The 26,890-nt window shown below is 26.8% G+C and overlaps 1 protein-coding gene across 2 annotated transcripts; it reads left to right on the top strand.

Moving 5' to 3' along the window:
* The first annotated feature begins 4,925 nt into the window (after positions 1-4,925).
* Positions 4,926-25,280, top strand: LOC117928977 (3-hydroxyisobutyryl-CoA hydrolase 1-like). Of its 2 annotated transcripts, none has more exons than XM_034849142.1 (14): positions 4,926-5,161; positions 5,995-6,075; positions 12,469-12,537; positions 12,936-12,999; positions 13,261-13,340; positions 13,431-13,514; positions 21,759-21,843; positions 22,364-22,449; positions 22,567-22,688; positions 22,805-22,865; positions 22,968-23,066; positions 23,168-23,269; positions 23,349-23,390; positions 24,942-25,280. In XM_034849142.1, the coding sequence occupies exons 1-14, from the start codon at positions 5,045-5,047 to the stop codon at positions 25,077-25,079; spliced, it is 1,230 nt and encodes a 409-aa protein (XP_034705033.1). In that variant the 5' UTR covers positions 4,926-5,044; the 3' UTR covers positions 25,080-25,280. The 2 variants fall into 2 exon arrangements, with proteins under 2 accessions (XP_034705033.1, XP_034705032.1); XM_034849141.1 differs by having other exon boundaries at positions 22,805-22,874.
* Positions 25,281-26,890: the final 1,610 nt, after the last annotated feature.

Genomic DNA, 26,890 nt, shown 5'->3' with positions numbered 1-26,890 from the left:
GAGACTAACCAGGTACTTCCTTTTCATGGTTACTGTCATTTCATCGAGGCTTTTCTTTTATTTAATGCTATATATATATATTAGCTTTACTTTTGGCATAGTAGGAATATATTTTCTACCTGCAGGGGGATCATTAGAGTAACGCCTCATGTGGGATAGTTTTTTTTTTTTGCCGGTATTGATGTAGCTTTAACTCCTAATAAAGTATTTAGGTGGTGTTTGTTTGTTTGCTCATTTGCTTGTTTGTTTGTTTGTTTTATTTATTTATTTTTTAACTTAATTTTAAATAGAACTTAAAACTAAATAGTACTTAATATTACTAAGTATTAAGTTGTTTATTTTTGTAATTTTTATTTTTATTAAGTATTAAAAAGTAAAAAAAAAAAAACCAATGTATTACATTTTTTTATTTATAAAAAATCAAATATTTTGACTTTTTCTATATAGAAATTTTTTTATAATAGGTTATGAAAAAGTAAAAAAATAAATAACTTAAAGTTTGAAAACAAATTACTTTAAATAAAAAACTAAAAAAATAAACATCCACTTAAAAGATATTATTCAAGAGAAATTTGTTAAAATTTGGCTATTAATGTCTTGAAGGACTTTCTAAATAAATAAATGAACAAGTATGTGCTTTGTTATTTTATAAAATTTATAAGGTCATTGATATCATTTCATAAGATTTATAAATTTACAAATATTGATGTAAAAAGAAAAAAAAAACCATTCGATTGCAACTTGTATTAAAAGATTTCTCAATGGAAAGCTATTTTATCCCTATTTATGTATCAAAAACATTTTAAATAACTTTTATATAAGGATGATAATGAGACAAATTAACCCCATCTCATTCTTGTCTCGATTATTTAAATCTATTTTCATCTTCATTCAAAAAAATTAAACAAGGTGCAATACATGCTAGGTATAAGAATTTCTTTTATTTGTATTGTCCCACATGTTTAATTATTTTCAATTTAGTTAAATTTAAAATAAATATAATTTATAAATAAATAAATATCATAAATTTATATAATTTATTTTTATGAGAAATAATTTTTATATATTAAAAAAGGTAAAATGAAAAAATATAATATTTTCTATTTCATTATATACATGACACAGAGTGAGAGGGGGTGAAACAAGATACTATTCAAATTTGGATTTAGAGTGATTATTATTATGATTATTTTCAAACTGACTTATAACATTTTTATCTTTGTCCTAAACCCGTCGTATTAGGGGTGAGATGAAGTGGGATAGATACCCCTACTAAACCAGTTATATTATCATCCCTGCTTCTATAATTTTACTTGTGTTTTATTTTAACCCTTAATGTTTTGAAGCAAATTCCATCCTAAACTATGTTCAAATATATACTAAACCTCTCTATGTGTTAGGAATTTTTGTCCAAAATTAATGAATAACCTCTTATGTGTTTAGGATTTTTGTCCAAAATTAATGGATAAGTCCATGTGACAGGCATGTGGATATTACATATGATTTAAGCATGAGTTTTATTGAATATTGTAATGTTTATATTTCTAAATTGCATGAGTTTCTTCATCCATTTCCAATGAGAAATCTTATAAAAAATGATTTAAGGATGATTTTTATAATTTACCTTAAAGTTAGCTTTAAAATCGAGAAATTAGGTTGTTACCTTAAAGACTTAAACTAACTTTAACTGCAATGTGAATTAACTTTTAAGAAACTAATTTGTTTTAACCTTAATAAGAGCTTTTATGTTTGTTTGATTATTTTTTTGTCATGCTCGTGACTTCAACAAGAGCCTAATATAAAAATTAAAAAAATATAATCTCTTGTAAAAACTTTGTTTTAGCTTTTGAAAGTTCTTTTATATTTGATAAAATTTTTACAATGCCAAAATTTTAAAAAATTTTGGTTTCACCTTCATCTTTCCGTTAAAGCCAAAAACACTGAAACTATTCAAGTGAGAACTTAAAATGCCATATTAAGCATTCTTTTAATTTTTATTTTCAAAATTTAAACCCTCTTTCCTTGCCAATATTTCTCAAGATGGGTCCCATCTCTCCCTACTTTCAAATATTGTAAACCACCTGGATTGTAGGCGGTACATGAGGACACCTGACAACCACACCAACATCACATGTAATTTAGGTAACTCATAATATAATTTTCACGTGCCTAAATCACATGATTTTTATTTTTTATTTATTTGATCATTTTTCGAAGAAAAATCCTAGCAAAAGGGGTTATCAGACATTTGAACATGATTTAGGGTTAACATTAAGTCCTTAAAAAAAGGTTTGAGGAATAAAAAGATATAGTGACTTTTCTAATTTATCTTTAAAGTTATCTGAACATATAAAGCAACTTTTATAAGCTTTGGGAGGAAGTCAATCAAATCAGGACTGAATTTATCAATTTTAAAAATAACTCAAGCTAACTGAAAACCCATATTAAGCATTCCTTAACTATTATGTTGGATTTCCTTTTCCAGCATTTATCAAATTTTGGTAAATCACTTTTATCTCACTCCTTTTCAATACTTGTAAAAAGTGGTTCCAATATTTCTCTAATTTCCAATACCATGGATAAATGGATCTTTAAACAGCTTGAGTTGTAGACATTATATGTGTAAACATGATAACCCTAAGGTCATGTTTGATTGACCAAATATAGCGTAAGATATGATAAGAGGGGATATTGTATTGTATCCCATATTTGGTTGGTGATGGGATAAGATAAGTTATTCAATCACTTGTTTTATCTTATATTCAATCAAATATGAAATAGGATAAGTGGTGCAATATATTATCTATAATTTTTTTATTTTATTTATTTCATATGAGATATGTTAATCCTGTAAGATATGAGATATATATATCTCATGTATCAAAAATTTATTTTTTATCAATTTTTTATTATTTATTTATTTATTAATATACTCATTTTACAAAATAATTTTTTTATTATAAATTAAAATTATGATTAAAAAAGAAAAACTAAAAAATATTTATAAAATAATATCAATATATAATATATAAATTATTTTTATATATTAAATAACATAATATAAAAAAATTTATTTATAAAATTTATATATTTTAATCATGAATATTGTTAGACATAACAAAATTTTCATTTTTTTAAATAGAAAATATTTGAATGTAATATAATTTTTATTTTAGATATTTAAAATAATATATATTTCATATTATTTTTTATTCATTTCACAAATTAAATATAAATATAAATATAATATAATATATTAAATGAGATATGTTACTCTAAAATTTCATGTATATAGTAGATGTATGTCTAAGGATATCATATTTCATTAGAAATCATATTTAAGAATATGCATATTCTATCCAATGAGATATGATATCTTAAAATATACATAACATATCTTATCTTATCCTATCTTGCCAACCAAACGTTAGTCTAAAGATATTACATTTCATTTAGAAGCAAGTTTTATATGAGCTTTTCCATTACCAGAAATCCTATGAGAAGGGAGGGTTAAGGGAGTAAGAGTATGTTTAATAGTATTTTTATTTGAAGTATTTAAAAACCCATTTGACAATGATTTTAGGAAATGCTTCTAGCTTTTCTAATACTAGAAATTTTTTATCATTTAAGTGTTATTCTAAAATAAGCACCAAACACATTCTTAGTGTTAGTTTTTTTTAGAAGTGTTTTTAGGAGAATCATTTACCAAGTACTTTTCTTAAAAAAAAAAAAAAACAGAAAAAAAAGGAAAAATAAAACACTTTTTTAAAATTTTTAAAAGCGTCCTTTGAATTTTGTTAAGTATCCGATGACATTTTTTATATTAAAAAAGTTTTCTATAACTACTAACTAATGGATTCTAAATTGTGAGCCAAGTAAAAGTATAATATTAATTTTTTTCATTTACCTCTAATGTTTATCCAACAGGAACTAATTTGTTAAGTGTGAAAATAACTCAAAGTAAGATAAAAAGACATGTTAAACATTCTTTAATTTCTATTTTAGATTTTCTTTTCTATTACTTCTCAAATTTTGGTAAATGACTTTTCCCTCTCATCTTTTTAAATTTCCTAAAAAAGGGGTCCCATATGTCCCTGGTTTCCAATACCATGCATAAAATACTTCTTCTTCCTTTTAATTTTAATTTTAATTTTAATTTTTTAAAGATATTTCTATTTTGATAAGTTGTGACATCATACTTTGATATATATATATATATATATACATGTGTGTATGAAGAAATTATTTTCTAAAAATTATCAACATTCGTACAAATTATGATGCATCCTATACAAATTCAAGCTTCAACATTCATTAAAAAGTGAATGCGGTATGCAATAAAAGTAATTAACCCTCTTTTTTTTTTTTTGTTTTTTAAAAAAAAATTCTTAATCTTTATTGCTTTTAAAAATATTTACCCGACTATTATGTCTTTATACTAAATTGTAATTTTAAAAACCATTATGGATGATTATGGTTTTAACCTTACAACTAAAACCAAACTTATCAATTGTGGTTTTAATATAAAATAATAATAATAATAATAATAATAAAAAGTGAAAGATTGTACGATTTAATTGGTGGATATTTTCGAAAGTATTCTAGATGTTTTTTTTTTTTTTCAAGGAATAGTTTTATACCAAACTCCAATGAATCATTTTCTTTTCCTCAAATTTCATGGTCTTGCATTTTTCAGATTTGGGATCAAAAGGGAATAATAAATGAGGGGAAGGAGTAGGTGATGGAGCTGTTAATACACTGCCTGATTTTCTGCGTTTCATTAAAGACATTTCTCTCCTGCAGCTCTATTTATTAATTTATTCCTTCAAAAGTGAAAATCCAGCCACAGTAACAAAGAAACCACCATTTAATTTGAGTTTTTGTAGCTTTCTTTTCTCTACCATATGTGCATGCCTTTACCCATTTAATCTTCTGCTTCCACGATTCTCTTGTAGGCAATTCCAGAAACCCTACCAGTCAATGCTATGCCCTGAAACCATCCATTATTTCTCTCGTAAAACAATCATAAATACTCTCGGTTCATATGCTACTAACTCTCATCCTCATTGGTTTGTATCTATCTCATTCTTCCAAGTCATCTAGCTTCTTCCCGTCATCTCTCATGGCTTCCCGCTTCTTGTCCCACCCAGAGCCTAACCAGGTAACTGGTTAATTCTTGTTAATCCATGGAGGGGTTTTTCCTTTTATTTTGCGACGTTATTTCTAATTTTTTTGGGCTTGGTTTTGAAGCAAATTTGTGGTCAACATATAAGAAAACTGTATGGTGTAGAAGGCTGCTGCCTCTAGCATTTTTACGTTGCATGACATAGAAATTAAACAGTTTGTAGTATTTTGCATGTTAAAGAAATTAGCAGACGAGTTTTGAAGGTGACCTCAACTGTTACTTCACCTCTACAACCACTGAACTTTAACCTTTCATTTCTTTTGGAAATTTCTGTCATTCTTTCTTCCTTCTCCAAGTAATAAAATAATTAATTTATACTAAAAAAATTAAGTTCAATAAGTTAGAATTATGTTAATTAGAGATTTGATTTCAAATAAAGAGATAAGATGGGGAGACTAAAATTTTAATATCATTTTGTCGAAATTTATATTTATTTATTTATTTGAAATAATGTTGTGATAGGATTTCAAAATGAAATTTTATCACATAAAATTTTCTTAAATGAATCTAAAAAAAAAAAAAAAAAATCCAAATTCTAAGTTTTTAAGTTTACTTTTAGAAAAGTTGGTGGCTTTCTTTATGCTAAGTAATAGAAATAGTATATTTTATTATATGTTTTTGTCTTCTTCAATTCATTGGACTTTCTTTAACAAACAAAAATAAATAAATTATAAAGAAAGCTTTTGATTCAAAATTAACCCAACAAATTGATTTTAAAGAAATATTATTAAGTAGCCCATAGAGGTTGTATTCATCTTACAAACTTATATTGGCATCTGCTTGTCTAATGATATATTTGTAATCTTAAGGTCCTTTTTGAGGAAAGTTCATGTGTGCGAAAGGTGATACTAAATAGACCCCACAAGCTAAACAGTCTCACTTATGAAATGGTATGATTGTTATTTTGCATATATTTATGAAATATTTGATGTTGATTAAATTATTTAATTAAGTTTCATTATCTCATTGCTCTTATGTTTTGTATTTATTTATTTTTATATCATATTGTTTTTATTCTTCTCACTAGAATGTACTTATTTTGGAAGTTTAATATTAATTACTTAAGATTTCTTTTCTTTTCCTATATCAATTGATTACTTGCTCAAGTACATAATGAAATGCCTTTTTGTACTTAATGTTATCATTCCTCTTCTTGATTGTGACAAATAATTAATTAAGCTTTTTTATTAATACGTTTTATTTTTTTGGCTATGCTTTTAGTCTCTTGATGTTACAAAGTAAACTTGATTAATTGGAATTCATCCATTAACAAGAAGAGAAAATGGGCAAGGGATTAAAAACAAATGAATTGGGTTGGAGGGGTGAAATGATGTAATATGAATCCGGAAGGAAATTGCTAAATGTAACTTATCCATCTATAATAATAATAATAATAATAATAATAATAATAATAATAATATGAATCTAGAAGAAAATTGCTAAATGTAACTTATCCATCTATAATAATAATAATGATAATAATGATATAATGATAATGATATAATAATAATAATAATAATAATAATAATAATAATAATAATAGTTGTAGTTGTTGTACTACTATATGAATAAATAAATAAAAAGTAAAATCATGTAAGATAAGCTTAATTAAATAAATAAAAAGTAAAATTATATGGGATAAGCTTAATTAGGCCAAGTTTAACAAAATTTTTATTAAAATTATAAGAAAGGCACGATCAATTAGGTGGTGTCGTGTATATAATTCAAATCTCATTGTTTTATATTTAAGTTTCATTGCTTCATACCTATTTTCTTGTTTTGTCCATTATCCATTTCTTTGTATTTAGAACAATATGTTTATAACCCCATTCAATGGACAAAATTTTACCTTATATATTAGGTGTTATTATTTTTAAAGGTAAAAAAGCATAAATGATTTTGTAATTATGCTTTTAATTTTTATAAATATTAAATCTTTATAAAATCACAAAAGTTCAAGCTTTACTGCTTTTAGAAGAAAATAAATAATTTTGCAATTATGTTTTAATTTTGGGAGAATTACCCAATAGGGTAGGCTAGAAAGAATAATTACTAGTAAGGCTTACTTATCTCAAGGATTTTTAGAGGACAATTTTATCCTTGAATATGTTTTCTATATTATTTATAAATAAATTTGAGATTGTCAATGATATATGACCCATACATGATGGTAAGTACAGGTTGATAGGTAATCAACAATACATTTCTCAGCGCGGAAAAATTGTTGTTTACTTTTGAATAATCAAGTGACTGTTTAAAAATTTGCTATATTTTTTTTTCAAAAAAATTGAGATTTTTTAAAGAACCTTGTAAAAAAAATAATTTTCAATATCTCATAAATAAAAACCATATCCTAAAGTTATTATATCATTTTATATATGGAACATATAATTAAAAACTTTGTTACCATAATATAATGAATAATTATTTTTTACGAGCACTCATCAATTGAATAATATATAAATATTCAATTGATTAGCACACACATATTAAATGGAATAACTCACAATTATTCATTTGGTAATATAGCACATGAAAAAATTAAATAAAAAATAAATTAAATTATGTTGTAATATATTGTAATGATAGTGTATTTATATTGTAAGTATAATACATTTATGTCGTACCTATATTTCATTACAAAAGTAATAATTTTAAAAATGTTTATTTATACCCTATTGGTATTAACACATTGTATCAATATATTAACAACATTTATCTAGTATATTGAAATTATTTAATAATTTTTGTATATATATAAAAAAACTACGAGTCTCGTGAATTCAAATTAGTATTTCATTTGGTTTCAGAAACTATTTATGATATAGGTATATTGTCAAAGATGATATGATCATACAAAATTATCATTTTTATAAAAAATTTCAAAAATTTCCTAATTAGGTTTTATTGTAATGTAAGTGTATTTATATTATAATTATAACATATTTTTGTTGTACTTGTATTTTATAATAAAAGTAATAATCTTGAGGATCACTTTTTATACCTTATTAATATTCAACATATCAAATATATTAACATCAACCACTCGATGCATTGAGACAAAAAAAATTATATATGAAAATTAAAAAAAAAAAAGACTATGCAAATGAAAAAAAAATCATATAAATTTTTAAAAATTATTTTATCATAAAAATAAAAAATGATTAAACCTTCTCCATCATTTTCTTATTCTTTTTAGATAATTTGAGTAAAACATTAAACATTTTATCTTTCTTGAATTTAAGACAAAAACATAATTTATCAATTTAAAATTATAATATATATATATAATCATCATTTTTGTTATATAATTAAAAAACTTATTTTTTTTCTTAATAAAATTAAAATTTAGAATAAAAATAAAAAATGTAAAAAGAAAAACAATAAATGATATTTTGAAAATATTTTTTAAAAGTATTTTTGTTTTAAATAGTAAATTTAAATAAAAAATTATATATAATTGTAAGGATTAAAACCCAAAATTTTGATTTAAAATTTGAATATCAATAATTACAATAAATGCGGACCCACACACCATAAATGTCTTGACAAATCAAGTGAAGTACTTTAAATGCTTTGAATTTTAAAAGTTTTAGTTGAAGGGCAATTTTGGTATTTAAGCCTATTAAAGTCCTCCCCAAGAATTATTAGAAGAAACCACCCTTTCTAGTAATTGTTTGGGTCCAGCCCACCCTATTGCGTAATTCTCCCTTTAATTTTTATAATTATTAAATATTTATATAAATCATTTTACATTTATGCTTTTCATTTGTATAAATATTAAATATTTTTATTTACTCTAATTTTTATTTTTGTTTTTGAAACAAAAAATAAGAAGTAGAAATTTATTTTAATGATTTTTATGATTTTGTGTGCATTTAAATTTTTTTCCATGGTCATATGTAAAATATGTTGTTTGATAATAATAGAATAAGATGTTTGTCTTTCCATTTTGAAACTTGTTTTAAAAATTTTGAAGTTAAAATTAAAAGCTTGATACCTCTATTGCTTTTATTTTTTGTCATGAAATTTAAAAGTAAAAAGTTAAGAAAATTATGATTTTCATAATTATAATATTTAAGTGCAATTAAAAAGTGATTTACTCTTTAAAACGTTGTTCCAATTCCTTTACATTGCTTGAAATAAGACATTTCTTCGAATGTTCTATTTAACACAGAAAGCACATTTCAAACACTATACATGATATTTTCCTCAAGTTGCCCACTTATGGTATTGGTTCTAGCATTACGTTATACTTGTTTAAATCTTTATTTATTGAGGTGGATTTTAGACTTCTTTTGAATTTGGAAAACAACATGGAAAAGGAAAGAGGGTAGGATGAATGTCAATTTTTCTTCTTTAAAAATGATGAAAAATGAAAATGATAAGAAATAAAAGAGAAAATTGGAGTTCTAGGAGAAATTTAATATTGTGAAACTCTCAAGTCTTTATAAAAGGTAAATGATACAATTTATTCATTCCATTTTTCTTTTCTATTATCTTTTTCTTACGGCTTCATATAATTAAGATTTAGGTTTGAGTTATCGGTGATATATCGATATCACACATATCAAGAGGGGAACCCATTCCCTCTTGTTTGCTACGGATTTCAGGGTTGAACTCCAGCTTCATTATTTTTAAGAATGTATATGAAAATATACATATATGCATCCTATACATATCTTTTATAAATTACAAATACAATATATTTTATATTCTATATTATAAATTAATTAAAATAAAATCATTATAAATAAGTTAATTTAAATTATCTTATTATATATTTTGTATATTAATTAAATATAAGACAAATATAAATTTATAAATAAAAACTATTAATATTTTTAAATAAAAAACTTATCCAAATATTAATGTATTTTATATATATATATATATATATATATATATATATATATATATCGTCAATAAAAAATTCAATACATTTGTTATTACTATTTTATTATTTGTTAATTTTTTTTAACATTTTAATCTTTCCAATATTTTATGTCAAAATATCTACCAATATTTCTCAATATATCCTAATATATTCATAAAATCAAGTTACTGATATATCTGTCGAAATCGATATTTTCATCCTTGATTGCAAACCACTTTGTTTATCTCTAGCTGGGTAGGTTAGGTAAGGAAGATTCTAATTAATCTATCTTGACTACAATCTCTAGTCCAATTAGGTTTTTCTAAATCTACCACGTACATGCACAACTATTTCCCCACCAAGGAGCAATAAATGCCAAGTCCAAAAAGTAACAATCTATATGCAATTAAATTAAAATTACTAATAATCTACAAAACTAAAAATGAAATGAGAGTAGAATGAATTTACATAGTTGTGATTGATATCACAACCAAATAAATCATCACAAAAGTTCTCTATCACACCTTTTTGAGTGCTCTTTTTTCTTATGATGCCAAAAGATTTACCATTTGCTAGAATTCCTATGTGATATCCCCAAGTACAGGGTTGTGATTGTAGTTTTAAAACCCATGAGTCAAGTGTTGAATCTTAGGAAGTGGTGAAGGTATAGGGGAGTCGTACAATTTTAAAAAGTGAATTAAGTGTGAAGTGAGGGAAAACCTATTTGACTGAATTTTTAAGGTGACATTTGGAAGAAATAGAGAAGGTTAGCATTTTCATTTAGAATAATTTGGAAAAATTTTAGAATAAGGCATGCAAAAGTTAATTAGACCAAATAGGTTGAGGATTGGTGTTCATTTAGACTTTCCCTAGGGTACAAATGCACACTCTTCTATTACTACACTTGCTAACACCAAAAGATGCTCTACTTGGATGATTTTCAATAAAAAAACTAAATACTTCTCTTTGTAAAAGCCTTAACATTGCAAAATTTGTCATTTTTTCATATTAAGATTCTCTCATATTTTCTTTTTACCAAAACTTAGATTTATAGGTCCAATAGGGGGAATATTAATGTGAAATGATCCAAAACCACTAAGAACTTAAAATCCCACAAAAGCAACCCTTAAACCTTAATTTCTAAGGCAAGTGACTTTGAATTTTCTTGTTTGAAAATAGGGACCCAAGTTACGAAAGAATGTTTTACAATCAACCTAACATAAGAGGTGTGTTCAATACCCTAGGAAAGTGTCCATGGACTCTTTTTCATTGGCTCATAAAACTACTTACTAACTATTATCATAAATGTAGAAACTCATAAATAAAAGATTTGAAACCCATAGTGCCATTAATAACCTTGAAAATTGTACCAAAGATGTATAAATTTGTACAAGGTAAATTAGAGTACTTAGAGCCAACAAAAACACATTTAAGTTAATAAAAGATAAACAAATGCTAATAGAATTGATAGAATATAAGGAAATTAATAGTTGGAAGCTTGAAGAAGAAGTTCAACTCCTTAGGGCATGAAAAAAAAAAATCTCTTCTTAGTTGCAAAATAGGCCTATATTAGTCCTCAATTGTTGCCGTAAGTATTTGGCTAGGTGGAGGTAGAATGAAATAGCTTATTGGATTCAAGAATAGAAGAGAAAAAGCAAAAGGATGCGAACTCAAGCAAAATCAGGAGAGATAATAGCTAGGACAACATGTCACTTTGATTGCCACCTAACATGGAAGTGTCTAAGGTAGGGTGCCACCTACTGAGTGACATGGACCATACATGTTGCCCTACTATGTCACCCAAAATGCTAGTGTTGACTTCCTTATATGTTTTAATAAATCTCCTTGCTTGCCTTACTTGTTTGATATACCTTAAGGTATTCCTTAGAGCTTTTTATTCACAACTATAAATTCACAATGGAAAAGTGAGAGAACTAACTAGGCAAAATTAATTGGTGTTGGGAAGTATGTTTGATATAAAAAAGGAGCTAAGGACATGATTTAGACAAAAAAATTATGCAAATATGATTTCAATTAGCATGTTGAGAAAATGACTCCTATACACATAAAATGTGGTGAATGAATCCTCAATTCATAATGATGAGAAACTATTGACCTATGGAGTTGATTTTCGACTATTTTGTAAGATTTTGAAGAAGTTTTTGCTTTCATTGCATCATAATTTTCATTTTATGTATAAAGATAAAAGGTATTAATTTACTTTTTTTTTTTCATATTGAGGATGTATATTCTTTGGAACATCTTGATATTTGTACCGCTCTCTTTTTGCACATGCATGTACATTCATTTTCTCATGCATTTATGCATATTATGTGGACAAATGGGATGTTGAATTACCAATGATACTATTAACGGATGGATTTATTGAATATTATTTTATGCGCAGATTTCTCGAATTTTAAGGAATTTGGAAGTGTATGAGAAGGATCCCATGGTCAAACTTTTGATTTTAAAGGTAAAGAAGAACTATATCAAGAAATATTTAATCTACACTTCGATGAAACTAAAGACATGCTATAACATGTGATAGTGAATGAATACTAAGAATTTAGAATAGATTTTCTTAACTTATTACAAACGCAACATTTTCTGTGTAGTAAATTAGTATGCTTATGTTAGGAACTTAACAAAAAGCTTCAATTCTTTAGTGAAAATGAAAAGTAATGCTCATTATTAGTCAAACACTTAGGTAACAATTTGGATTCATTTTAGTAAATGGTCTAACATAATAAAAACTTATTATTCTCTAACATATAATAAAATCATATTATGGGTCCAACACATGCATGGCTAATTCATTTTTGATTTCTAAATTCATTTAATAGTATCTTCTCATAAAATGTTCCTTTATAGGGACAAGGAAAAGCATTTTGCGCGGGTGGAGATGTTGTAGGAATGGTTCTTTCTATAAATGAAGGTGAGATTTTTCATTTTATTTCTTACATTATTCTCATCTTCTTCATCATCTTATTTTTATTCATATTCTTTAATAATATAGGTGAGGCATATATCGTTGCTTATTACTCTAACTCTTGAACATACTCTCATTTCTTGTAAGTGAAATAGAGATAACAAAACAATGACAAAGTGCGACTTTTAATATGAAGATTGTATTCTTTTTTTAATCGAGGTGTCAACGGATATATGTTATTTTCTAATATATTTCTCAAATGAATAGGACATTGGAGCTTTGGTGCAAGCTTCTACAAGAAACAACTCACCTTAGACTATTTACTTGCAACATCTACAAAACCTTTGGTGAGACTTTATATACACATACATGTTGGTGATAAACAACAATATTTTATCTCCTTGCAACATTGTGTTGATCTATTTGTTTCCTTGAAGGTTTCACTTATTAATGGAATTGTAATGGGTGGAGGTGCTGGATTGTCCATGAATTCAATGTTTCGGGTTGTCACGGAGAACACTGTATTTATCTACCCCCTTCTTATTATTCTTTAATACCTCTCTAATTAATATTATCTTGTAACAAAATGTTATTTTGTGAAATCTACTTCCATGTTTTACTTAACTAATTCATTGTTGTAATCCTTTTTCATTTTTTTTCTTTTTTGTTTCCATGAAGTAGGTGTCTATCAATTAAATTTTCCTTATCAATTGATTAGATAAACTATCCACTATCAAGTATCTTCATATCTTAATCACTAGGCAGTTTCTAAATATGGCGATTATTCTTATTTGCAATTAGAATGACTTCCATGATTATAATAAAACAAAATGGTGCAAACCAAAATCTACAATAGATATAGGTTTTCCTTACAAATAAAATAAAATAGACATTTCTTTACTAAGTCAAGAAAAGAATTATTTTTTCCATATTAGTTGAATTTATGTTTATATTGTTGTGGAATCTTGTTCACATATATTCAATACCTTCAATTAAAGTGAAAAATAATAACAAATGTAAAAAATTGAGAAAAAGAAGGAAAGAAATTTAATTCGTAGAAAAAAAGAAGAAAGAAGTTGAAAATACAAATAATTGAAACTCTTACCAATTACACTTTAGCAATTCAAACTATCATGCCTAAATCCTTAGAATTAAAGTATGTTCAAACCGTCAAATGTACTTTTTTACATTGTTTTGAACAAAGGTTTGAAAAAGTCAAATAATAACTCAAGTACCAATAAAGTTTTAGTTTGAATTATGAGTAGAATTATCAAGAAACATTGATTCATAGGACTTAGTAGCATTATCTAAGTCAAAGATTAACTACATAGAGTTTTTGTTCATCGTTAGGTTTTTTCTTAATATTATTTAGCTTGAAGACTTAATTTTCTATTAACAAGAGAGTACTCCAAAGTTATTATGTGAACTTCACTAAGTACTGGATAACAACAAACCCAAGAAAAGTCTTGTGTTGAATGAACTCTCTTGTATGAGTTTCTTTATTATGATATACTTGGTTTACATATTTGATACATTATCATTAGTAAATCTTTTGTAGTAGGATTTGACCCTTTTCCACTATTGCTCCTACAAAGTGATACTTAGTCTTTATGTTTAGTGTTCTTGAGTAAAATATTGGGCTTTTTGTAAAATATTTACATAATCACATAGACTAATCATACATGATTAAAGGATACTAACAATAGGAAATCACTATAAAGAACATACCTGTTTGAGCCATCATAAAAAACCGTGATTGATTGTTGCAACCAAGTCTTCCTCTCTATGATCTTGATAACAGCTATGATGGCTCTATGGGAAAACAGAAAAACCCTTTGTATCTAGATTAGAGAGGGGACTTAGCATAACTCAAATTGGATTCTCATTGGGCCCTCCCATAATGGGCTTCAATGAGACCCATAGCCTACACTTGCCACTCAACCGAGCTTCTACTCAAAAGATGCAAAATCTAATCCAAAATGTGGTCACTAGTTAATTGGGCTCATTATATAATAGACTATCCATTAACCCGTTTTTGCAAATATAAATTATTCAATTAATGTTAGCCCATATAAAAAATTTTCCAACACTTTTAGCTAGACATATCACATTTTGACTATTGCAATGTATCACAAATTACCTTTTATGGTACTTGAAATTACTAAGCAAGTATCACAATTACTTTTTATGCTACTTGAAATTACTAACCAACCCCTATAGCCAAATAATTCTATGACTTTCTTATACTTCTGTTATAAATAATGCAAATTTTGATTGTAATTTATACATCCAACTAAAAAATCATCTACTATAGAGAACACATGATTAGTAATAGAATTTTTTAATACCTTTTTTTTTTTATATTTGCTTTTAGGTTTTTAAATCTCGATATCTTGCATAGTCTCATTGACAATTCCAGCCAACTATAGATCTTGACAACTATAAAATAATAAACACTTTGAGGTACCTTTCAAACAATGAAGAGTCAATTGCATGTCATAGAAAACATTAAGCTTCCTATTACAAATGAATATTATACTTCATACAAATAATGTATCTTCTCCACGTCTATGTTCTTAGAGATTGTTTTAAAGATGACTAGCAAGTAGTAGGGAACAAAGTATTGACTAGTTCATCATCTTCTTTATTGAAGTAAGGATAGAATATATAAATATAACATTTTTGTTTTATCCAAATTTTCTTCTTCTTTTTATCTTTGAATATTTTCATCCTAAGAATTTGATTAGAAACTCTTAAATCCTTTATTTCAAAATTTTTAGTCATAATGACTTTCATATTTGCATTTTTATTAACAATTAACAAGTCATCTACATATAATAAAATTATAAAGCTAACACTATGATAACTATAAAAATTAGACACAATGGCTAGAATCACATATTTGGAATCCTAAGCTCATACAAGACTGAAATCGCTTATAAAAACACCTCAATGCCTTCTCCAATTCATATGGAATCCTAAGTTTATAAGACTCAAAACCAATAGACACAATAGCCAAATCATATATCTAAAATCCTAAGCTCATAAAGGATTCAGATGGCTTTTGAAAACACCATATTGTCTTCTTTAAACCATCTTGAATCTTAAGCTCATAAAAGACTCAAATCACAACCAAATTCTTATTTTTCTTCTTCTTTTTCAAACTATATGGAATCCTAAACTCATAAAGGACTCAAATCATAATCAAATTCTTCCTTTTTTTTTTTCCTTATATTTAAGATTACCATGGAAAAATACAGTTTTTATATCTAGTTACTTGAGTTCCAAATCAAGTGCAACTACAAAACTCAACATAATATATACTTAGTACCCAAACTATGTAAAAATGCAATTTTTACATCTACTTGCTTAAAATTTAAATCAAGTGTAGTTATCAAACCCAACAAAATACATATAGTACCCAAACTATGGAAAAATACAATTTTACATCTAGTTACTTAAATTTCAAATCAAATGCAGCTACTAAACACAACAAAATACAAATACTATCCAAAATTATTAAAGGAGAAAGTTTATCTAAGTAATGCTTGATTCTTTGAGAATAAATTTTTACTATAAAGTAAGCTTCATATATTTTCATATTTCCATTAGTATTTTTTTCAACTTAATTTTAAACCCATTTGAACAAATATCCGTCTACTCAATTGATAATTGAATCAAGTCATGCATCTTGTTTTGATACAAAGCCTTCATCGTGTCCTCCATAAACACTTTCCACTAGTTAGCATCTTTAGAATGATATGACTCTTTACATGAATAAAGTTCACACTTTTTTTTTCCTATGCAAACAAAAGATGTCATAAATTATTTTAATTACCCTTTATAATTTTGATGATGCAATATGGTATTATCTCAATCAATGGTAATTAAAATAGTTTATTATATTTAGTAAGTATTCCATTATTTTTAATTTTTTAGAAAATATGTTATTGCTTTTAATTTGTTATTATGTCAAATTAATATATAAATTTGTTATTATATAAATCTCTTAAGTGTATTTTTGTTTAATTTTCATTCCTAAAGAAAGAGAATGAGATTCTTTAGGCAAATCTAAGGAAATCCATTCTCCACTTTAAAGAACAATTCCTCAAAATTAGATGGGTTTCACATTTTTTTTTAATTCCAAGTGTTAGTAAGTGCAAGAATGAAAAGAAATGAAACAATTCCCTTGGATTTGATTCCTTAGAAATATAGTAAATATGTCATGAGAGAAACTGACTTTATGGTGCTTTCCCTAGGGCTAGTGTTCACAAAATTATGAATTAATAAACTTTAGATCATGAAGTAAATTTCTATCAAGTAGTGCCTAAATCTCTACTTGCTCATGTGATCCAAATGCCTATGCCAAATTGACTCTATCATATCATTAACAATTATAACTTGCCAACCATGGTATTATTATTATTATTTTTTTGTAGATACAAATCATGAACTAATTACGTCTTTGCAATCATTGACACCCCCTTGGTTATTTCCAATTACATCTTTTCACTAGAAAATTGGAAACCATCTTCACCAATTTTTTTCAATGATAAAAAAACTCTTCCCTAGGTTATTATGTGTTTTGCCTACTAAATTGAATGCATGGAACCATCAACATTGTAATTGAAACATCTCTAAGTCCCACTATTTTGCATTACTTATCATCAACCATGTAAATAATAGCACCACATAAATGGTAAGTATGTGACTAACCTCTACCTAGTGTCATATGGAATGATATAGTGGAATCCAAAACTCTTTAATGTTGCATATTTCTTCTAGGATTACAAATAATGCCTCTATTTCTTCAAATGAATCTTCAACTTTAACAAGCTTTACCCTTGGATTTCATGTTTGTATATTATTTTTAGAATTACCTTGATTAGTTTTCCTTAATCTTAAGTCTTTTCTCATATGCTCATGTTTTGCATGATTCCAATACTTCCCTTTACTCTTGCATTTTGAATTGGATCCATTCTGTTCTTTACTAGCACCATGACCCCCTTCTCTATATGTTTGTTTTGTGCTACCATTTGCATCACCTAAAGAATTTATTAATTTTATATGTGACTATTTTGTGAGCAGCATTGATATTACAAATTCATAAGAGAGATTTGTGTCTTTAATGATGACCATGATCAAAATACCTAGTGATTCCAACCTTGACCAAAGTAGAAGATCAATAACTCTTACATTTTTTTTAATATCAATTTTTAGTTCAAACACCATTTTTATTAATCATAGTTATGTTGAACTCATTCAATTGTTCTTGCTCAGAGGACTCTCCATCCTAGAAATGTAGAAATTTTCATGGAGAAATCATTAATTTGATATGGATTTTCCATGGTATAAATTGTGAAAATTTCTCGTCTTTATTCATGGTTTCTTTTTATATGTTGAACAATACAACCTTGTCTAGTGGAATCTACCATGGCCAACTATCGTTCTCATAAAAATCTTCATTTGTAATCTCTACTAGTTTGTCTTCTTTTCCTTTACGAGCTATTTTTTGTCCATTTTTTTTTTCTAACAAGCACTTGTATCTTCAACTCCCATGTTAGGTAATTGGAATGGTTGAATTTTGGTATCTTAGACTTTATGGAGCCCAATCCTTTCATCTTGACTTGTTCAGTATTAGAAAGCATTGATCTCATATGTTAAAATTTTCAATATTGGTTCCAAAACCAATAGTTGAATAAGTTTGATTGCACATAATGCATATATTAATGTTAGTGAAAATAAAATCAAATAAAAAAAATAGAGAAAGAGAGATAAAAACACTAATTTAAGGGCAACCAACAATATGCCTACACATACAAGGCACAAAGTGATAGTATTTTGTTTACTAGAAAACAAGAGAAAAAAGAATTATAGATAATTGAGACACTTGCTAATTGATCTTTTTGCTAGTATAGTGTCTTTCACGCAAAATCTTAGAATTGAACTATATTTAAAACCGTTAGTGCAACTCTTTTATTGTATTTTAAACAAGGATATAATAGTCTTATAATAATTCAAATATTAATAAAATTTAGTTTTTTTTTAGGAGTTGAGTTATTAGGAAATAATTATTCGTGTAAACTCTTTAGAAGTTAGTGTCCTTGTACTTGTGCAACTTGAATTTTTATTTATTATTTTTAAATAAAGATACTTGTATATCTTCTAACATATGTTCCAACCAACCAAACTTTATACCCAACCACATATTCCACCTTATTTGGACTAAATATCAACTTCTTAGTAACTCTATCAAGCATTGTGTGCATAAGTAAATCATTTTTCTATAAAATATCCTATTTTGATCCTCTGATCAGCGAATTATAAGATTTTGGCTCAAAATTATAGGAATTGAACTTATTCAATAAGAAATAGATTTATTTTTCTAGATGGTCACCTTATACTGTTTGAATAGGAGATAGAAATAGATTGAAGTAATAGAAAACATACCAATTTCATTCAATATGATGTTTTGTATGGATAACTCTCACACAAGTGTTAAGATGTTGCACTCAAACTCTTAAGGTGAAAAGTTTAGAATCCATGAGTCCTTTCTATATGTAGTCGGCCAACATATGCTATAAGTGTTAAAATGCAATGAAAACTCAACTCAAAAAGTTCAAAATCTATAAAAGGATCATTACTCCATGTCTTTTCTACATGTACTTTCTAAAAATCAGTTTTTCATATTTCATCCTATTGACTCATGATCCTATTTATTCCTCATCTCCTCATACTCTTTCATTATTTTTATGCTTGGCTCCCAAATTTGTATCACAATCTTATTTTTGTTTTAAGGCTAAAAATAAACATATAACAATTACATAAAGAGAGACAACTAATAAAATAAAACAATTAAAGGACATGATTCATTGTGCTTTCAACCATTATTATTTAACTATTCTAGAACCCTTATTTATACATACTCATATCTAACAAAATAAAAACTCTCAGTAACAAAATATGTAAAAAGATTTTAGGACACAATTACGTTAGTGTAGAAATGTTTTTCTATAATCTACCACATAAGTTAATAATATTTTACTAAAATTTTTAGCTTTCTAACATCTTTAAACTTTAGAGTATTTTTAAAAATATTAATAATTTTTAATATTTCAATTGCACTCTCGTTTTCATAATTTACTATAATAAAATGAGATCTTGTATCAATATGCTTGCTTTAATTATGCAAAATTAAACTATATATATATATATATATATATATATATATATATATATATATATATATATATATATATATATATATATATATATATATTAATTTTAGGTCAAATTTTAGAAAAAAGGTTATGGTCTAATCAACTCTCTAGATGAGCTATCAAAATGTTAATTTACTTGTTAATATGTTCATGATTTAAAAAAAAATAGAATATTTTTGTTGAATATTATTTGTTTGACATGTAGTATTTGAAATAAATTAATTGATGTTTTCTAGTTTTTCAAATAAATAAATATTTATATATATATATATATATATTAATTTTAGGTCAAATTTTAGAAAAAAGGTTATGGTCTAATCAACTCTCTAGATGAGCTATCAAAATGTTAATTTACTTGTTAATATGTTCATGATTTAAAAAAAATAGAATATTTTTGTTGAATATTATTTGTTTGACATGTAGTATTTGAAATAAATTAATTGATGTTTTCTAGTTTTTCAAATAAATAAATATTTTATTTTTAATCTTTATTAGAATTTTGGATGCATGTATAAAAGTATCATGACCACTTGTTGACAAACATATTTTTGAATCTGCACATATGTTGATTGCTCAAATGTAAAAAATAGGATGTATTTTTCTCGTTATTTTCTCTTATACATATCAACAATAAAGTAGGTTATTCTTGATATATATGTATATTTAACGATATTGGTTGTCCCTTCCATATATTTAGTTGAACTTTTACATTTATAAGTAGAAGAGCCATTATTTTTTTTTAAAAGAAAATTATATATTTGAATTTAATATTCATTATATTTTTCCCTTTTATTTTGACTTGAGTTGCATTCTCTTCCACATCCTCTTGAGGAATATGAATTACTTGTTATTTTTATTGAAAATAAAAACCACTTCAATATCTATTTCCTTGGGCATGACCATGTCCAAGGCTATGTCTACAATTGTTTTGGCTTCTTTGGTTCTCATAAAGAACTTGTTCCAATTTTCTTATTCCTTCATTTTTATGAGTTTGTAATGATCTCATAAGTCAATAAATGGATATAATTTTTTTCTCTTCAACAACCATAACAATATAATTATAATTAAATATAAAGATCCAAACATATTTTTGTTAAATGAAATATTTAAGGAGATACACAAAATCAAATCCATAAAGGGCACTCTCATCAATATTTTCATAAATCTAGAGAAATCAAATATTAATAGTATTTGATTCTCACATATTTGGAAATCAAATATTAACAATATTTGGAAAGTATCCTAAAATGAAGAGAATCAAATATGAGAGGAGTTAGGGATGTAATCCTGGTCTCTTCAAATTATTTCATGCTAGCAAATAATAAGTAAACTTCATACCATGTGAATTGATCTTTAAGTAGCATGCATACTTTAACTTATGATTTCTTAATTAATTTGAGTTACAATTACTTCTTGTTTGGTTTAAAAGTAGAGCCGGATTGGAACTAATGTCCTACGTACTATCAAATATATGTGCTCTTAGTCTTTTGAGAATATATCAAAATCTTGGTAGCACTAATTCAATGGTTTCTTGAATTTGTGTAGGTATTTGCTATGCCAGAAGGACAAATAGGACTTTTCCCAGATGTCGGTGCATCATATTTCCTTTCTAGGCTCCCAGGATATTTTGGTAAAGTTATCAATTCTTCTTATAACTTTATAACATTTCAACATAGTTTTTTCATCAGAAAATTTGGTATGTAGTTCCCAATTCCCTTTCCCCTTTTTAGATAAATAGAATTTTATATGCATCTAATTAATACATTTGAATTTTGTCGAACATATTGTAGAAACTATTATCTTATGTCTAATCTTTTAAGATTAACAAGGGAATGGTGAGATAAGTGAATTATTTAACTTCTATAATTTAGTAATATATATGGTCTAGACATCCTTTTCTAACTTAGGCAAATGATTGATTAAAAGTAACATGTAAGAATATTAAATAGAGAAATAGACAAATTTTGAAGTGCTAAAACAAAAAAAGAAGATAGAAATAACCAACTAGAACTTGCTTTTTTTAAAACCTTCCTTGGTCTAGCTTCTTTGTAGTGAAATTTAAATAATATCTTAAGCTACTACATGATACATTAGTTAGGTTCATGTGGTTTTGTCTCATTTTCCTTTAATTTGTGTTAATTGATGTGAAGGAGAATATTTAGGACTTACTGGTGTACGACTAGATGGAAAGGAGATGCTTGCTTGTGGTCTTGCTACCCATTTTGTCCTCTCAAAGGTACTTTCTCTCAAAGATAATTCAAAGTTATCATAAAAGGTACTTTCTAAATGAAATTCACATAAATGAATAAATGGTAAGATTTAAAAAAATTTCGCATATTCTTTGTCGTTACAGGATCTTGTTTTACTGGAAAATGCACTATCTGAGGTGGCTTCTTCAGATCCATCAACCATTTCTAGAGTTATCAGTGGATTCTCGAGCAAAATATCCTTAAAGAAAGAAAGCGCCTATAGGAGGTGATTCTCATGCAAATTAATTATATGACTTCCTAAGCATTTTTATTGAGTTACAACACTGCAACTATGCATATGACACCCATGACTTTTAGTGACTTCGATGCATTGATAAATAGATTGGAGACAATCAACAAATGTTTCTCAAGGAGGACAGCTGAAGAAATCCTATCAATGCTGGTGACTACGGTTGAAAAATTGTTTCTTTGATTATGTATTCTATCTTTTGTAAATGTTGACTATGATATTTGTCATAATTAATTAGAATTTCACTTGTTTTAGGAAAATGAGGCTGCAAATGGAGATAACAAGTGGATAATCCAAGCAATAAGTTCCATGAAGTCAGCTTCTCCAACAAGCCTTAAAATTTTTCTTAAATTGGTAAGAACATTATAAATGCTTATTCATTTTCGAAGGAAAGTTCCTTAGTTAACAATGTAATTCTACTCTATTAATAAAATATTTATTTGATTCATATTTAGATTAGAGAAGGGCGAACAAAAGAACTTAAAGATTGTCTAATCCAAGACTATACAATCGCTTGTCACATGTTTCGAAGGACATTCAATCCTGATTTCATTGAGGTATCTAGATTGGATAGCTTATGTTTCTTTTAGCTATTTTGATACCTATTACTCATATGGCAAGAACCTATGTATTCAGGGTTCAAGAGCAAAATTATTTGAGAAAGGCAAACAACCCAAGGTACTTATAATGCTATCTCTTCATAGAAAATAATTGGCAGCATTCATATTCGTATCATCAGACTCTTATTATCCTTTTCTTTTTCTTTTCATTGTGCAAATAGAGACTTTACTCATTTCTAAGGGAAAAGAAACAACTTATATTTGAGTTGGGTGCAACTGCACAACTGTCCATCAGGTCTCGATCCCATGACAAAAGCCCTCGATTTGTCCAATCTTCCCCTTCAGCCAAAATCTTTCTAGAAAATAACTTGAGTGCCCTAAAATAACCTAAGAGGGGATTCAATGGGTTCCATCAATTATCTGAGGCACACTTTTGCATGCTGTTTATTTCACCTTTAGAGGAAGGGAGACACTATTTTTATAGCTTCTTTTGCTACCTGCTGATTTTACAAGCAATATCTAATGTAGAAAAAGATGATATGAATTTTTTGTCCATCTAATGGTCACATGCCACAACAGCAATGATAAAGGGGAACATAAAAGTAGTACTTTTCTCCTGGAGGAATCCTGAAATTTCAAAACTGATACTAATTTCCCTTGAAGTTGAGTCCAAAATGTTAGCAAACTGCAGTTGAACACAATGCAACCTATTATGTATTTAATGTGTTTAGAGCTTGAAATTAAACGGAGGGTCATTTCATATTGTATCCTTTTCAGTGAGAACTTTGTCTTCTTTGACTATTCGTCTATTGAGTATAAGAGAACAAGTATTAGTTTCACTACAGTAATCTTTAAGAGGATGAGAGAAGTGATAGCAAGACAGAGCAAAAAATAGTGATGAACATTTTTGTTTCCTTTTCAGTAAGAATTATCTTCTTTGACTATTCTCCTAGCATGGAATTTCTTTTGTCTGAGATTCAAAAATGATAAAAAAACCCAAATGTCTAGTTTTCATTTTCACAAAGCAATTTCCGTGACATCTTTTTGCATTTATGCTCTGTATTTTCCATATAATTCTTTTGCATGTACTCCAAAATAAAACAAGAAATAGACTGGGAGTAAGTCTTTTGAATAAGAGTAATGCTGCTTTCTACAAATGATTCCCTGCATCTTTGGTTCTGTAAAATTATAAAGCATGCCCTTATTATCGTAGGAGAAGCCATCTAAAACCCATTTGGAGTGAGTATAAGTTTTCATTGAATAAGCTTGATAAAGTATTTCGGTTATATGATACATGGGAAAGTATTATTTAGTAATAGTATGCAATGTCAACCAGATTTTAACATGTCAGATAGCATTCATGTACATCTTCATCCAAAATAAAGGTCAGAAGGAGGTGGTATATGTGTAGGATTGATGGCTAGGAGGAGAAAATCTCCACTTGGATAACACTATTTCCTCTATCTCTCTTTCTTTCTTTCTCTCTCTCTACACTTCAAAGATATTTTTATCTATGACCTTGTCATTCTAAGTTAACCAAACATTCTTCCAAGATGAGGCCTTTATTATACCATAGGGAAAATCTATATATTTTTATTTAGAATCATCTTTGTTTGTACTGCTTGAAAGTAACATTCTTCTAGCTTGTTCTTTGCCTGATTTCTGACAGTGGGAGCCTTCAAAACTGGAGCTGGTTCGTGATGATTTCGTGAATCAGTATTTTGAAAAAGTTGATGATGCTGATTGGGAATATCTGCAACTTCCTGCTAGATCAAACCTTGCCAAAACACGGGAATCAAAACTCTAGCTGGATTGTGAAAGATGGTAAAGGAGTATAAGGAGCTATAACTCCGATTAGCATTTATAAACTTTAAACTTAAATTAATATGGTACTATAGTTTAATTGTATCACATTATTAAGCTACTAGACTGTTTCATCATGTGATGGGATTTGCAATTTATTTATATGGTTTTCTTAACTGAAAAAAGTTCCCATGGCTTTTGCTTATTTCCATCTATATGTATTTCCTAGACGGCTCAATGGGCAGGCTTTATGCAGTATACACAATTGACCACAGCATATCATTTAGGCTGCTACCCTGATAAACATTCTGCTACAAAGGGAACTGAAGGTTGGGCCAACAAACCACAGAAATGCTGGTTTCAATCTGTTTATGTGAGATTTGATGAGAACTGAAGGGGATCAACACGAGAACTGAGAACCAAAGAGGACTGGACGGGATTGATATGAGAACCAAATGCGATCTATCTGTTGATGCTATTTGATACCAGAATAATGGAGAAAACAAACGATAAGATTACAATGAACTCAATAGAGATCCAGAAATCACCACCCTTTGAGTCAACTGAAAACTAGAAACTCAGCCCTCAGTGGAATCCACCAAAGTGACACAGAGTTCGATGATCATTTCACACCTCAAGCATGACTCAAAGTGTGAATTGAACCAAACATTCATCTTATAACTGAAAGATACCAATTACCAAATTCTTATTCAAAGTAGTAAAACAAAATTCTATAATCCTCAAATTTCAACTTCAAAACTAACATATTAACCAAAATGTTATTGTCTAAACAACTTTAAACTTAACAATTCCAATAGTCATTAAATTCTAACTTTTAAACAATATAAAAAAATAAAGGTTAAACCAAAGTCCTAGCCATGACAAAATCTCATCCTAACCGTCACTCCTTGCCCGAATTGAGAGTACTTGAAAAATTGTCAACAAAAAGGAATGAGCTCAAAGCCCAACAAGGAATATTAATACAATTTCATGGATCAAACATTTTCAATTATGAATACAGATAAGAGATACAATGTATAATTCTTTTCATAAAAACTTTTGAGTTTAAACATGCTAATACATTTAAAACTTTTCAACAAAACATTTTCATATTAAATCCAAAGCAAATACATTCAAAACATTTTTACTTTGGGTATCAAAATCAAATGGTGCCCAATTAGGTGTGACTTTACAATTGGGTGGATAGCTTCAAATTTGTTCATTTTAAGGTGGATAAAACTAAATACTACAAGTACTAGTAACCTTTAATCAAACCTTAGAGGCTGATATTCAAAGCAATTATATTCCCTACCTAGAAATGTAAAGGTTAACAATTATAATCCATTGACTAGAGTAAAAAATGTTAATAATTATAATCTATTGACTAGGAACAAACAAATCAAAGTCAAAACACTTTATTTCATTAATTCAAACTTACAAAAAAAAAAAAAAAATTCTCTATAATTTTTTTTTCTATTATAAACAAAGGAAAATGTTATAACATATTTTTCATGCAAAAATTATATTTGATCCATGCATAGAAATAAAAATAACATTTTTCATTAATAACATATAAAAATAAATATTTCTTTTAAAAAATATGTATTAATTTCCTTTACCTTAAAGAAGTACTAAAAAACCTTAAAGAAATTAATCCTGAAAAGTCTACTCTTCACCTAACATAACCAAAAAAAAAAGTTATTACTATTTATCTAAAAATTATAAGTTTGATAATCCTAAGAATTTCTTATATTGATATTATTATTATCTTTAATATTATTTTCAACTTCCTAATCAATAATAATTTAATTAGTG

Source organism: Vitis riparia, chromosome 13 (assembly GCF_004353265.1).
Source record: "Vitis riparia cultivar Riparia Gloire de Montpellier isolate 1030 chromosome 13, EGFV_Vit.rip_1.0, whole genome shotgun sequence".
Lineage (NCBI taxonomy): Eukaryota > Viridiplantae > Streptophyta > Magnoliopsida > Vitales > Vitaceae > Vitis > Vitis riparia.
This window is presented reverse-complemented; position numbering and strand designations above follow the sequence as displayed.

Coding starts and splice junctions, on each gene's coding strand:
- LOC117928977 (XM_034849141.1), top strand. CDS start 5,045: ATGCTACTAACTCTCATCCTCATTGGTTTGTATCTATCTCATTCTTCC. Junction 6,076..12,468: donor ACAGTCTCACTTATGAAATG/GTATGATTGTTA, acceptor TTTTATGCGCAG/ATTTCTCGAATTTTAAGGAA. Junction 13,000..13,260: donor GGTTCTTTCTATAAATGAAG/GTGAGATTTTTC, acceptor TCAAATGAATAG/GACATTGGAGCTTTGGTGCA.